General features: G+C 43.3%; 1 protein-coding gene across 1 annotated transcript in view; it reads right to left on the reverse strand.

Moving 5' to 3' along the window:
• Nucleotides 1-324: 324 nt before the first annotated feature.
• The window catches only part of si:dkey-117m1.4, an 18,453-nt gene continuing 4,819 nt past the window's right edge, over nt 325-13,958 (reverse strand). The window contains exons 2-9 of the mRNA XM_035637288.2: nt 10,826-10,920; nt 10,193-10,283; nt 9,101-9,458; nt 7,994-8,068; nt 6,275-7,404; nt 4,219-5,048; nt 3,703-3,954; nt 325-2,227 (exon numbers count right to left, since the gene is read on the reverse strand). Of these exons, the coding sequence (XP_035493181.1) occupies nt 1,974-2,227; nt 3,703-3,954; nt 4,219-5,048; nt 6,275-7,404; nt 7,994-8,068; nt 9,101-9,458; nt 10,193-10,283; nt 10,826-10,920 (3,085 nt within the window). The 3' untranslated portion in view covers nt 325-1,973. The remainder of the gene's footprint in view (nt 2,228-3,702; nt 3,955-4,218; nt 5,049-6,274; nt 7,405-7,993; nt 8,069-9,100; nt 9,459-10,192; nt 10,284-10,825; nt 10,921-13,958) is intronic.

A 13,958-nucleotide genomic window follows, 5' to 3' on the forward strand; every position in this document is an offset into this window, starting at 1 on the left:
GCTTCCTAGATTTAAGGCAGACATGTATAGTGGACAAGCAGCAACAGTCAAAAAATGTCTTATATTCTCAGATGTATTACAGTGGTTTCTTCATACTGGTAACGGTTCCTGAACCAACACATCCATCTAGTGGATCAAATGCTGAACTGCATAAAGTTGTGACTTCTGGGCTTAGTGACACAGTTCCAAACATTTTTTCCACTAATATAAATTCTAAACATAAAGGTTAAAAAAAAAAATTGTCCTTACAATATTTTCACCTAAAATATTTTCAATTCAAGTCAATAAAGGCACTTAAATGAATAACCACAGCACAAAATCATGGAACTTTAAATTTTTATAAGACTTATAAAAAAGAAAAAACATAACACAATAACCAAAGCATGTCATACATTGTGTTTTTTCTTTGTTTCTCTGAGGAGTATTTACACATAGGCTTATGTACAGATAGCAATTACTCGGAAATGGAAAAAAAAAGCTACATATAGTCTAGCACAAACAACCAGTTAGCATAATGATAATATATTTGTTATGTACACGGTAACTGGCAAGGCTAGAGCGAGATCGAACATAAAGATTCTGCAAAATATCTTCAAGTATCTGTCAAGAGGTTTCATGGAGGTTTCAGTCCGATGGACGCAGATTTCCAGAAACACTGAAGAGAATGTGGTCGAGCTGCAAACCGTGTAGTGTGGCTGGGAAAGTACAGGATGAGCTCTAGCCATTGGAAAAGTCGACACAGACAATGCAACAAACATGGCAACACGGAACAATCACTTCTCTGATAAATGCCCATTTTTTAAAAAGAAACATTTATAACACGACCATGGGACATATCCTCTCCGCACATAAAGTGGTATCCAGCTAATTGGCCTATAGCACCGTTTTCACTTCTCCAAATATCAAATGTGCAACAGGCAGAGAAAACAATAAACAATAGGAAATATGAACACACTGTTCTTCTGGGGGGGAAACGGGAGCTGTTGACACCTCGACTGTGTCTGATTGTGGGGAGAAAAGACAAGGACAAGTTTGGGGGTTTAACTAAACATCTTAGGTATTCAACAGTAACTTCACAACATTCTGATGCCATTTCATTTCCTTTGCGATGACAACCACAACTAAAATTAATATTATAATAATAGTGTGTTCTGTTTCAGTAAAAAAACGAAAACAAAAAAACAAACAAACTTCATTGTAACTGCAAAAGCGTAACTCATCGCCTAGTACCTTACATGTGAATTAAGGTCCAAATATAATGAAACCGTTGTCAGAATTGCACAGTCAGCTGTATGAAAAGAAGATTAATCTATTCTTCTAGGTTAGCATTAGTTAGGCCTACTCTAATAGTAAAGCCACTGTTGAGGAAAGGGTGACCCAGGCAGAGGCCATTTGTCCTATTAACGTCTCCAAAGTGCATAAAACACTAATGCTACTTCACGACGTTCATATAACAACACTGTAGGGCTCAGTTGCCTCCTTGTTTACATTTCAGTTGAGCGTATCCACCTCGGAAGGTGAAAACAACGTGTCCATATTCAACACAGGCTGCGGTCAGCACCGTGGTTACTGACGTCCCCAAGGCGTGTCTCAAACGGCACCCGTGCACGTGCACTGCTTTTGACAAGACTTTGCACTGTGACCCTCAAAAAGAGGAGCACCATGAAGACTCGAGTGTAAATTTTAAGACCTTGAAGTAGAGCAGCGAAAAACGTCAATTGAAATCTCTGTTCTTGTGTGGCTCATAGTAAAAAAATGCCATCAGGTTGTCAAATTACAAACCATGTCAAAAAACAAACCACGCTACAAGAAGAGCCATGTGAAATTTAGGAACGTCCTCTCAAAATTAGTGCATTTCCTGGGCAGCAGGGTACCATTTGAGAATCTGTTCTGATCAGCTGCACCACACCAAATATCCCTCTTCTAGCCCCCTCCCTCTCTCCCTCCCTCCCTCCATCAAACACTCCCTCTTCTCAGCAGACGATGAGGGGCAGCGGCTCGTTGTCACGCCGCTGGTTCTTCTTCAGCAGCTGAATGCGGTTGTGGCAGTAGAACTTGATGGCCCGCCAGTCGCGGTGGTTGCTGACCAGCAGGGGGCACTGCTGCAGGCAGCGCTCGCAGTCGGCCTTGGCGGGGACTCGGAGCTCAGTGATGTTTCGGGTCAGGTGCTCCTCGACGGCCGCACGCTCCGCCTCAGACCAGGGACGCTTCAGGACACCTCGTTTACCTACGAGGGTGAGAGAGATGAAGAGAGTTACAGATCACATGTCTTTTAACAGCTTCTCACTCGGCATGGGGGTGGTGAGGCCTCGAGTAGACCCCCCAACACTGCATACCCTGAAAACATATGCAGCCACAGAGACTGGGGCGCACAGTTCTCAATCATAAAACATTTCAGTTCTTTCATTTATCTCATTCCCAAACTTTCAAATGTGCACACATAAAAAAAACTCCCATAAAAGATTTTGAAATGGTGTCAAAAACTGTTGAAACATATGTTCAGAGCAATTTAAGGGCTTCTTGTCCATGTTGGCTTTAAAGCTGAGGTTCATTCAAGTTCATTCTCCATCTGCTGATTAAGATCAGCTGATATGATGAAAAGCTCTGGAGCAGAAACCAAATGGCTTTTGTCTTTTCGATTGTCTTTCCAGACTGAGAATAAACTTTGAGACACAGGTAAATAAATTGTAAATACAAATAAAAAGTGAAGAGAACACATACAGGTGGGTGGCATTGAATTATGGACCCAATTTACCATTGACTTTAAATGAAAAGAGAAACATTTGACATATATATTGCCTGGCAACAGACATTCTCCACGTTGCGATGATATACAAGGTCAACACAAACACTACACGTGTAGCAGTGGATTTGTGTCAGAAAAATTGGCGTTACGCTGCGCAGAGCTGTTATTTTCTTTCAGATTTGCATGATATTGTAACAGAAAGTTCACAGGGGTATAAAATCATGAAAATATTTCACTGTGTGCACATTTCTGAAGTTGAAATGACACTGTTGCAACAGTTTACTGATAAAAGAAGATCTAGGCCACTTACAATCAGATCTAGCTAATTTTCAACCGAGTACAAAGTCCTACAAAGCATCCCTCATTTTTTTTTAAATATGTTGCCTCTATATATATATATATATATATATATATATATATATATATATATATATTTATATATATATAAGGTTTTTAATATATCAGATTTACAGTTAATGAGAATGTAAATCATTTTATATCAAAAATGTGTTCATGTACAAAGTAGTGCACCTTTCAAGGAAGTCTTGATTGTTTTTCATTGTAAACAGGGGATCCTACACATGACAGTAACATTAGCGTGTCAGTCTACTTCACCTAACAACTAGAATGACAGAATGAAATAGATTATAAAGGAAGTTCTGGACTTCCAGTTGTAAGTGTGTATTTTTCTACAATTCGACCAATGAACCTTTCCTGCTGGGATAATGATGCACCTTGTGCTTAACCCCCCCTGACCTGGAGCCTTTCTGATGAATTTAACAGCTTGAGCTCTCCTCTCTACGTTGATGCTGATCTTGATGCCAGCTTGTATGCATAGACATTCAAGGAGACAAACAAGTCAACTAGGCTTAATCTGCTTATTTCAGTTTTTTTGTTTTGCATTTTTGCGTGTCTGGGTGTGACTGCAAACCTAAACAAACCTGATTTCAGCTGACCTGAGCCCCTCCTGCGGTTTGCGGGTGGAGTTGGAGGCGGCGGAGGGGGCTGCTGGATGTTCTTGAGCTTCTTTGGTCGTCCCACCCGCCCGTTGTTCTTGCCCTTCCTGACGTACAGCAGAGTAGGTGTAGGAGTCGGAGTCGGAGCTGGAGCTGGAGCTGGAGCAGGGGAATGTACTTCTGGGTTCTCCTTTAACTGCTCTCCTTCAGACTCTCCCTCTGAGTAAGAGTCTGCAGAGTTTCCTGACATAACTGGACCAAGGAAGGGGGGTTGCGGGGAAAGAAGAGGTAAGAAAAGAGTGGAGAGCAAGAAAAGAACTTCATTAGTCTCATCTATTACCAATCTCCACATTTTCCAATAAAATTCAATTCACACACAAAAACTAGAAGAGGGGTTGTAATCCCTCTTCAGACAGGGTTTGTTTGACAACACAGAGGAAGATACAGCTTGATTTGGACAACAGACCAAAACATCTGTCCCTCTCATTCGTTCAGCCATCCATCCATCCATCTCACCATCCAGTTCCAAGCAGATGTGGTTCAGGCTCATTCCTCTGAACAGCACTCCATCCCTTTCTCCACAAAGTACCACTCTGCCCACTCTGCCCATCAGGCCTGGGTCTTGGCCAATTCCGGCACAGTTCTGTGTCACATGGTACTCCCTCTCGAGAAAGTGCTCCAGCCTCTCCACAGCGCTGCCTCCTGGCTGCCCAGGCTCTTCTCCTTCTCCCAGAAGCAGCAGCTGGGTCAGGATTGCTACCTGGCGGCGAACCCTAGTCTGGGTAAGGGCGCGGGGATTGCGGGTACCGCTAGAGCGGGCCAGGCTGCGGAGGAGATCGGTGCCACGCAGTGGTGTGGCTGGAGAGTGATAGGGCCTGGCAAAGACATAAGGGTTTGCGGGGTCAACTCCTACATCCTGCCGTGTCTGTAGTAGGAGCTCCAGGCATGGCTCACAATGAGGGGGGAGGATGAGGGGCTGAACACGTCCACGCTTTCCCTGGACCCCAACCCTTGCAAGATGAGGAAGCACCAGGCGTTCAAAGGGGGACAGGGAGGCCTCCAGTGGGGTGAGAGCTGGAGGGGCGCCAGGTGGGACAGGAACGGGGCACTGGGGAGTGACACGAGCATGGTATTCGGCAATAGACAGCTTTGAGACCTCACACTCGCGCCGTCGGTTGTACAGGATCAGGAGAGCCAGGCTGGAGTGGCAGAGAAGGCGCCAAGCCTCGGCTGACTGCAGCTGCCGAGACAGGGACAAGAAGGCCGAGTGCTGCAGACGACGAAGGTACAGGACCAGAGAGGACAGGGACGAGAGCAGGGGCAGGAGGTGGTGACGCCCGGAACTACTGAAAATAGAAAGAGAGTGAGTGATTAGTTCATTCATTCATTTCATTAGCTCACAAAAAGTTTCCTGTGAGTATCCTACGATGAACCTCTTATTATACCATCTGGCCACAGGGCCAGATATGTAGCACAGGTGAATCTACAGAATATAACTGTTAGTTTTTCAAACTGCAAATTATTATTTCAATGATTGATTAATCCAATAAACTGTTCTGTCAATTAAGTGTCAGACAATAAAGACAAATACGGTTATATATTTCCTAAAGCCCTTTAAATTCAATGTTTTCTTCGATGTATGACCAATGACTGTATATTAAGACAACCACATGGCGACAAGTGAAGCCAAAACTTCTGGATCACCCCCTGGTGGCTGGCTGCAGTATGGCTGCAGTCACGCCACTACTTCATGTTAGCGGATGGAAACTAAGCACACATCGAATAATTATTTTCCAAAAATGGCTTCTGTCAATTTATGTAGTTCTTATTACCCTGATGTTCAAAAATATCTAGTTTTCTGATGAGTTTGGTTATAATCATTGATTTGATGCTATAAAAATGGGGCGAGGCGTCATGATTGACAGACTGGATTGGTAATCAGCGGACCTAGATACCGCAGGTCCTCTCCCCAAGATGGCAGCAGCTGTATCTAGTATTATTTTAGCTTCATTTTTGTACAGTGGGAGTTAATCTTCATAATAAATTAATTGTGTGCGACAAAGAAAAGCATCAAATCCTCACATTTGAGAAGCTGGAGCCCAGAAATGTCTGGAATTTCTGATCGTGTAGTTGCTGCATACATTTCTGTCAATCTACTAATAGTTTTAACGACTACTCATTGAAGCTCTAATTTGTTCCAGTGATTTTAACTTATCAAATATTTCAATTTGTCCCCTCAACTTCAATAATTTCACAAATTAACAGTGTTAAGTTATTGCAGAAGTGGGAGGTTAAGTTACAAGTTTCTGCATCTACTATGTTCAATTAGTGAGTGTTAACAACTGGCTAGCATTTATTTTCATCATATAAAAGTGACCAAAAATCCCCAAAACTAATTTCCTCAATTGCCCACTCAATCCCTTGTCTACACTCTTTCCCATGCGACTTGGTCAGGGAGAGATCTGGGAAAAGGTTGTCTTATTAAATTTTGTTGAAGAATTAGCAAACATTGACCCGACACACTCACAATCTCACAAATTTGCTCACAAAGCAGACAAAGACCTCAACTTACCTCAGCAAGTCCTTATCCTTATCCTCTGCACCACTCTCATCTTCCACCTCCATCACTCCATTCTCCTCCTCCTCTTCCTCTTCGTATTCCTCGTGTTCCTCATCTTCCTCCTCTTTTGGTGGCTCCACTTCTTTGGCCAACTTACTGCTGTACGACTGAGGACACACTACCTCCACATCCTCCTCCTCTTTGGGCCTCTTTACCTCAACAACTTCCACATCTTCATCTTCATCCTCCTCTTCCTCCTCCTCCTGTCGGTCATTCGTAAGCCTCCTCATCGCTCCGTTCTTGGACTGCATCACAGCCACGGGGGGAGGGCTCCTCTTTAACACAGACACTGGCACTGCGTTCTGTCCTCGTGGAGGAGTCAACACAGGTGGGGCGGAGTTCCTTCCAGCGGACGTAGGGGATTGGCTGGCTGCTGTGAGAGTGGGTGGAGACATGGAGAGGTCCTGGACGCCACTTTGTGGAAGATCTGAAGAGCGGCTCTGTCCCGCGACCTGTGACGACCTCGAGTGCTGCTGAGTGTGTAAGAGAGCTGCGGTGGGGTTTGTGTTTTGTGCGTGCAGGCGGGGCATCTGTGTGTAACGCTCCACAAGGGCAGAGCACACTTCTGGTTGGTGGGCGTGGTGTTTGTCTAAGTGGCGTCCCAGTGAGCGAAAGTGGCGGCCACAGTATTCGCAGGTTTGGCGCATGGAGTCAATGGACACTCCTCTGGAGGAGTTGATGTTGCTTGTGCTGTTGGAGCCCAGCGGAACCGGAGCTTTGAACACGGGCTTTACCAAAGAAGAGGAAGACGAACAGGGTGGGGAGGACTGCGCTGGAGGATGGGATAAAGGCAGCGGACGGTTCTGATGTGGAATGCTGGTAGGTGAGACTGGTGTCAGGCACCCAGGTTGCATCCGATGGGGGGTCTTTTTCTTTGAAGGGGTGCCACGACGTTTTTTGCGCCGACGTTGTGTGCGCCCACGGGGGCTGGCGTTGTCCTCATCACCAGCATCTGAGTCACTGGCATCAGAGTGAGAAATAGGGGAGGAGGATGGGGATAGGGACCAGGAGGGGGTGACATACTCCTGCTGCTGCTGCTGCTGTTGCCGCTGCTGGGCTGTCAGAGAGAGGGGCTCATCCTCCTGGATGTGAAGAAAAGAATCATGTCACCCGCTGTCCAAAAATCATTATTTGCAGTATTAACACAGTGTCTTACTAAAAGAAAACTTAGGTTTAAACATGCAGTACACCAGCGGTATGAGTAAATATCAACAAGTCGTAAAATCTAAGGTTAGCTGCTTAAATTAACCTCCCTCTCTTTACTCTCTCTCTCTCTCTCCCTTTCTCGCTTCAGCCGGTGTCATCACATGACTCCTCTTCCTGTTATCGGTCATTTCACAATAACAGCACTCTGCATTTACGTAATTGACATAATTTATGTGAGAATTTGGTAGCAGTTAAGACAGCAAAATGTATATAGCAGAAACACTGTAGATGTTAGCTTCTTTAAGTGATATTTGTCTTTGTGCTGATAATTGGCTCACGGTTTTTGATTAATTTTTTATTTGAGTAACTATCTAGTCCTTAAGTGAAGTATCTTATGATAGTTTAAAATGCAAAAACTCTAGGTGTAAGGAAGGTTAAATTTGTTGATTTTTCATTGTCTAATTGTCACTTTTAAAATAATAAAACTGTGTGCTTTAAAGAAACAAGTAGTGTATAAATTCTTACCTTTTTAATATTGTTGTTATTTTCAGTGTCAGAATTACACTCGTGTTGCACTGGAGACACAGTGCCACGGAAACCCTGTGGGACACAGAGAGAGAGAGCAGTTGCATTAAAACATCTGGCACACTGCTTCCTAATGTTTGCCATCACAATCAGCCTGAGCCATCACTCAGAGAGGAGGAGGACACACCTCCACAGTTGGCTCTAAGCAAAGAGGTTGATTGGGACTCCAAATTTCCCACTAATGAGCTAAACAAAAGAAGGGAAAAGAGGTATGCTTCGAAAAACTCTCAGCATCTCTTCCATCAGAAATGTAGGGTCATCAATTAAGGCCAATCAGCCAATGATAAAAACCTAGAATGACTTCATTTAATCAATGGTCAAGTTATTCAAATATGCTTTAAAACCCTGGTTCCTTAAACCTCTGATGTCAATTTCTCAATTTTGTCAGATTAATCTCTTAATGTTCAGTCTTAAACGGTTTCTGGTAAAAAAAAAATTTTTGTTTGTTTTGTGAGTAAATTGGTCTGATCTGATCTAATGAGATCCATTATAAGAACAGATGTCATATAATAACCATGGTAACTGTTGCTACAGCACTATAGGTAGAGAGAGAGAGCGAGCTAGAGCTCAGCCATCACCATGGTAACCCCATGCCTTGCTTAGCCGTATTTTTGTAGCATGAATGTGTGTGCAGTGGGTAGTGTGCAGTGTGTGTGCAGTGTGTGTGCAGTGTGTGTGTGTGTGTGTGTGTGCGTGTGTGTGTGTGTGTGTGTGTGTGTGTGTGTGTGTGTGTGTGCAGTGTGTCTGTAAGTGTGTTACAGTGATACACATCTGATTGCCTTTCCAAAGGCATCAGGTATATTCTGAGTGTTTGTATTTACAAGAATCAAGAAGTCAAGGACAGAGACATGAAGAAAATTGAGGAGTAATATATAATAACCTTTTCCTACTGAAGCGATTGGTGTTGGGTCAGAAAATTAGTCAAGATTTGAGGTTAAATTTGGGTTGGTTCAAATTTGGAGGAGATGAAGGTTAGACAAATCAAACTAGAACATTTTACTGTACAGAATATGACAGTACAATAGTTATTTATGTAAAGGCACTGACCAGGTTCTCTCCCCACTCGGTCAAACTGTAGTCCACAGTGATCTCCTCCCCTTTGGTGATGTCTCGGATGGCGATCACGACCAGCCGCACCTGGCTGCCACAGTGGACCTCTCGGATGCGACAGTTCGGGGAGGGGGGGAAGGAGCCAGCCGTTGGGGCCGGAGCAGAGGCTGTCGGAGCTGCCGGCGCAGTGGACGCAGGGGTCAGAGACACGGCCTGGGCTGAAGTTGCCGTAGCCGGGGCAGGAGCACGGACCGGTGTTGGGGTTGGGGCTGAGGAAGAAGCTGGTGTGGAGGCTGAGCAGGAGCTGATCTTGGATCCAGCGGCATCTCTGTCATGAGCCTGCTCTGATGGACCACTGGGAGGGGAAGAGGGTTTGGGAGAAAACAAGTGCTGTTGGTCAATTTTAATTCTCTTCCCAAGATATTTTATTTTTTAATGATTGGACAGGAAAGACAGTTCTAACCTTGGACTCTGGGTAATTGTGATGGGGGATTTTTTTTTAAATAATAATTTTCTGTCATTCTATTGACTAAAAGAGGGACTGGTTACTCAAAAAAAATAACTGGCAAATGAAATGCTGTTGACTTCCTTGTAGTCACAGGATCCATTTTTTGCTTTAGGCATCTACTGTGCCCGAATTAATGTAAAGCAAACTTTGCTCACATACAGACTCGTGCCAGTGCTTCAGGGCAATGATCTCAATCCTAGTCCACAGAGTGGATCTGATTAAGTTTTACCCTACTGGCTAGTCGACTGCATTCTTGTGACATCTCAGGTACAAATCCCTCTGATCATTGTAGCAAAAAGAAAAACCTCTATGGTTGGCGGGTCCTCAGGACCAGTCGGAAGTGATGCTCTGAGACAAAGCTGTCCTCGAATTCTGAATTAAGTTTGCCAATCATTAATTTTATGTCCAAATCTAAAAACGGAATGAAAGATGCAAATACTGTATGTAACCTCTAGCCTCCAAGAACAGCTTAACAGCACACACACTGATACCTGCATAAAACTTTTAACATAATATGTGAACAGCAAAACAACACACAAAATCCTTCTCAGTAATATAAAACCACACAAACGTTCACTCACCAGTTGTGGGGCACAGCCTCTGTGTTGTAGAAGGGCCCGTCCAGTGTGGACCGTTTATTCTCTACTCTGCTCTCTGCTTCCTTACGATCACCTGAGAGCACAGGAGTCAGTATTAAAGGATGTATGTGAATGGACACAACACACACACACACACACACACACACACACACACACACACACACACACACACACACACACACACACACACACACACACACACACACAAACACACACACACACACACACACACACACACACACACACACACACACACACACACACACACACACACACACACACACACACACACAGGTCATCACCCAATCTGAAGCACATACACAGTGCACATCAAAGCACAAATGTTCGTAAGTACACACACACACATGCACAGAAGTAGGTCACACTCACTTGAACAGGCTCCACCCCCATACCAATCTCACACACACACACACACACACACACACACACACACACACACACACACACACACACACACACACACACACACACACACACACACACACACACACACACACACACACACACACACACACACACACACACACACACACACACACAGTTGATGGCAGTAAGAATATTGCATGCAGACATAGCACACACACAAACACACACCTGGGCTGAAGCTGTGTTCAGGCACGCTCTCCTCCTCAGTGTGTGTAACAAAGACTTTCACAGGTGTCCCTTTCCTTTTCCTTCCACAGCCGCGCCTGCAGAGAATACACACACACACATCCATGTAATTATCATTTAATCAATTGGCCTGCTGTGGCCAAACTTCACATCAGTCAGGTCAGAGAGTGATCAATAAGCTGATGGCCACCTAATGGATCAATACAAACATATAGGTAAATAAAATACCCAAAAAATTAAAACACAGTAATGAGACAATGATTAATTAACATTTGTATGACTACAACATTAGTAAAGTCAAGTGCATGGTTTTAGATTTTTCTCCACTGATTGACCGCACACAGATTAAACCACAAAAAAAAGAAATATTTAACAAAAAAGTTTCAATAAAAATAAAATAACCACCACCACCACCCTAAATAGAACTGGGCACTATTTGAATTTTTGATATTAGGGCTGATAAAGATATTGACACCAAAACAATATTTTTTTTCAAATCCTTGCCTAAAGGGAATATATACATGTCTCCATACAAAAATTTTCTATTCAAGATAAGAAAACACAGTTCTTGAATGTTAAAATGTCCAAACACAAAAAGTCACATAAAAGTAAAAACTGAATAACATTCAGTCGATGTTGGCATGGTAAATATGTAACCTTGTGATCAAAAAAGAAGCTAACAAAACTCAGCAGACATTTAATACCAGCATTCAGTACTTGACAGGTTTCAATATTCAATACAACAGACTCATTTTGATCAGCACAAAAAAAGCTGCTGAGGTTTAATACTAAGTCCTGCACAGAAACCTTGACAACTGATGGACCGGACAATAAACTGGTTTATATGTTTATTTGATTAAACTCAAAACACAATTAGCTAAAGTCTTGAAGTAGCACAAGTCCCACAGGTCAAACTAAATTCAAATTTGTGAGTAGTGTCATGTTTTATAGTAACTTTTTATAAAAATAACTTCCCGTGACCACAAATTAACGGTTCCCTCACTTTCAAGGTTCGAGGGGGGCAGACACACAACAAGCAAAATCTGTTCTGAACACGATTTAGACAAATAAACACACTGAATCCAGCTTGATATGATGATTGTGTAAACGGCATCTTCAAAAATCCTGAATTCTAGTAAGTGTTAATAGTCGAGTGCTCTGACCCCCAGATCACCACTGAGGGAGTGTGCCATTACCCCAGAGAGCTCAAACGCAGCCACCTGTGTGAGCCCAGAATGGCCAAGCGAGATTATCTTCTCCAGACTAAATCCATGCCAAAACCACCACGCTCACAAGAGCCAAACTGATCCCGCCTCTGCCGATTCTGGGCTCGTTCTGCTGCTACCACAGATCTCAATATTGTTTTCGTCAGTCTATTTTTTACTCACATGACATTGGAGGCTCTTAAAACTAGGCCATAGGAAGATCGTGCTTTGGATTTTGAAGTGTTCATTACTGTGTGTGTGTGTGTGTGTGTGTGTGTGTGTGTGTGTGTGTGTGTGTGTGTGTGTGTGTGTTTGTGTGTGTGTGCTTGCGTGTGTGTTGCGTGCGTGCGTGCGTGTGTGCGGTCGCTGCACGTGTTTGCATGCAGACAAGAAAGAGAACAAAACTGAAAAGAGGGGAAAAAAGGAAAGAAGAAAAAAAAGGAATAAGAGAGAAAAAAGCAGCAGAATAGCAGTCAGCGAGTAGAAGTAGAAAAGGGGAGAAAAAGAAAAAAGAAAAAAAGACAGAGAGAGAAAACAGGGAGCGATGGGGGGATACTCATTCAGCAGAGTTATCAACCAGACCCACTGTCTTTGTATTGATCCACTCCACTCCCATCTGGACTCGTGATACTGCGCGAGCATGTCTGTGTGTGTGTGTGTGTGTGTGTGTGTGTGTTTAACAGAGTGTGCACCTGCATCCATGCTCACATATGTACAGATTTTTCCTGTCCCTCACAAAAAAGCTTTTCTTTTCAACAACTGGCCAAACAAACCTTGGCTTTGAAAATACAATCAACTGGTTAATTAACCAAGAAATCCTTATAAAGCATCAACATTTAAAATATGCAGCAATTCGTTTTTTTTATTCAATCGGCGCTGACCAAACTGTTTGCTTCAAAATCAGAAGTTATCACACTGATAAAATCACAAGACCACATAACACAGAGCTCAACAGCCATGACAATACACTGATAGGATGCTCAGCAACCACCATCCTTACACAACACACACATCTGTGTCACGACACACTACAAACACAACACACATTTTGTTTGTGATGAATATGTTGCACACTGTACATATGAGAAGGAACTTGGTTTTCGATATGTATATGCAAATGTAGGGCTGTAATGATATTTATGAAAATACTTATCATCACCAGAAAAACAGTACTGAAGTCAATGTCAACTAACTAGCTTTTCAGCAACAGCTCATTTACAAACAAGGGTAACATTATGTCAACTGAGCAAACTGAAAATCAGTTGAAAGCTCTGGAAAAATCCCAGCAAGAGGACGTTGAGCTGACATCATTTTGTCAAATTAAGCTTGTGTCCGAGCCGATGAGCTGTCTTTCCACTTTCAAATAACACTTGTCACATATCATGTGACACAAACCATTTTAGTTTTGATCTAAAGTATGGTTGGAGTCAATCATTTGGACGCGTTGGACGAGAAGATTTTGTGAAACAAACGTGATATGGTCAAATCACCACGATGCGATTCCAGTGATGACTGATAATATTGAATTGTTGTATAAAGTTCAAGTGCAGATTGAAAACGGTGCTGCCACAGTCGTTCACACTTACATACGTTACAGACAGAGGCTGTGTGAGCAACACTTGATCCCAACAGGTCACAGCTTTTTCCCAGAAAAACATGGTTTTCCTCAGAGTTTATATTTTGCCGGATTATTTCGGCTCTTCTGAGTGTGAGTGTGAGTGTCTGAGTGTCTGAGTGTGTGTGTGTGTGTGTGTGTGTGTGTGTGTGTGTGTGTGTGTTCAGCTCTGGTTCAGTGAGTTTCTGGGAACTTTGGTACAAACCGAATCTGTCTCACCTCCACTCCTTCAGTGAGCTGACCCTCAATCTCTCCCTCTATTCCTGTCACATTCTGTCTCACCCTCCAGATCGAT

Source organism: Scophthalmus maximus, chromosome 8 (genome assembly GCF_022379125.1).
Source record: "Scophthalmus maximus strain ysfricsl-2021 chromosome 8, ASM2237912v1, whole genome shotgun sequence".
Taxonomy (NCBI): domain Eukaryota; kingdom Metazoa; phylum Chordata; class Actinopteri; order Pleuronectiformes; family Scophthalmidae; genus Scophthalmus; species Scophthalmus maximus.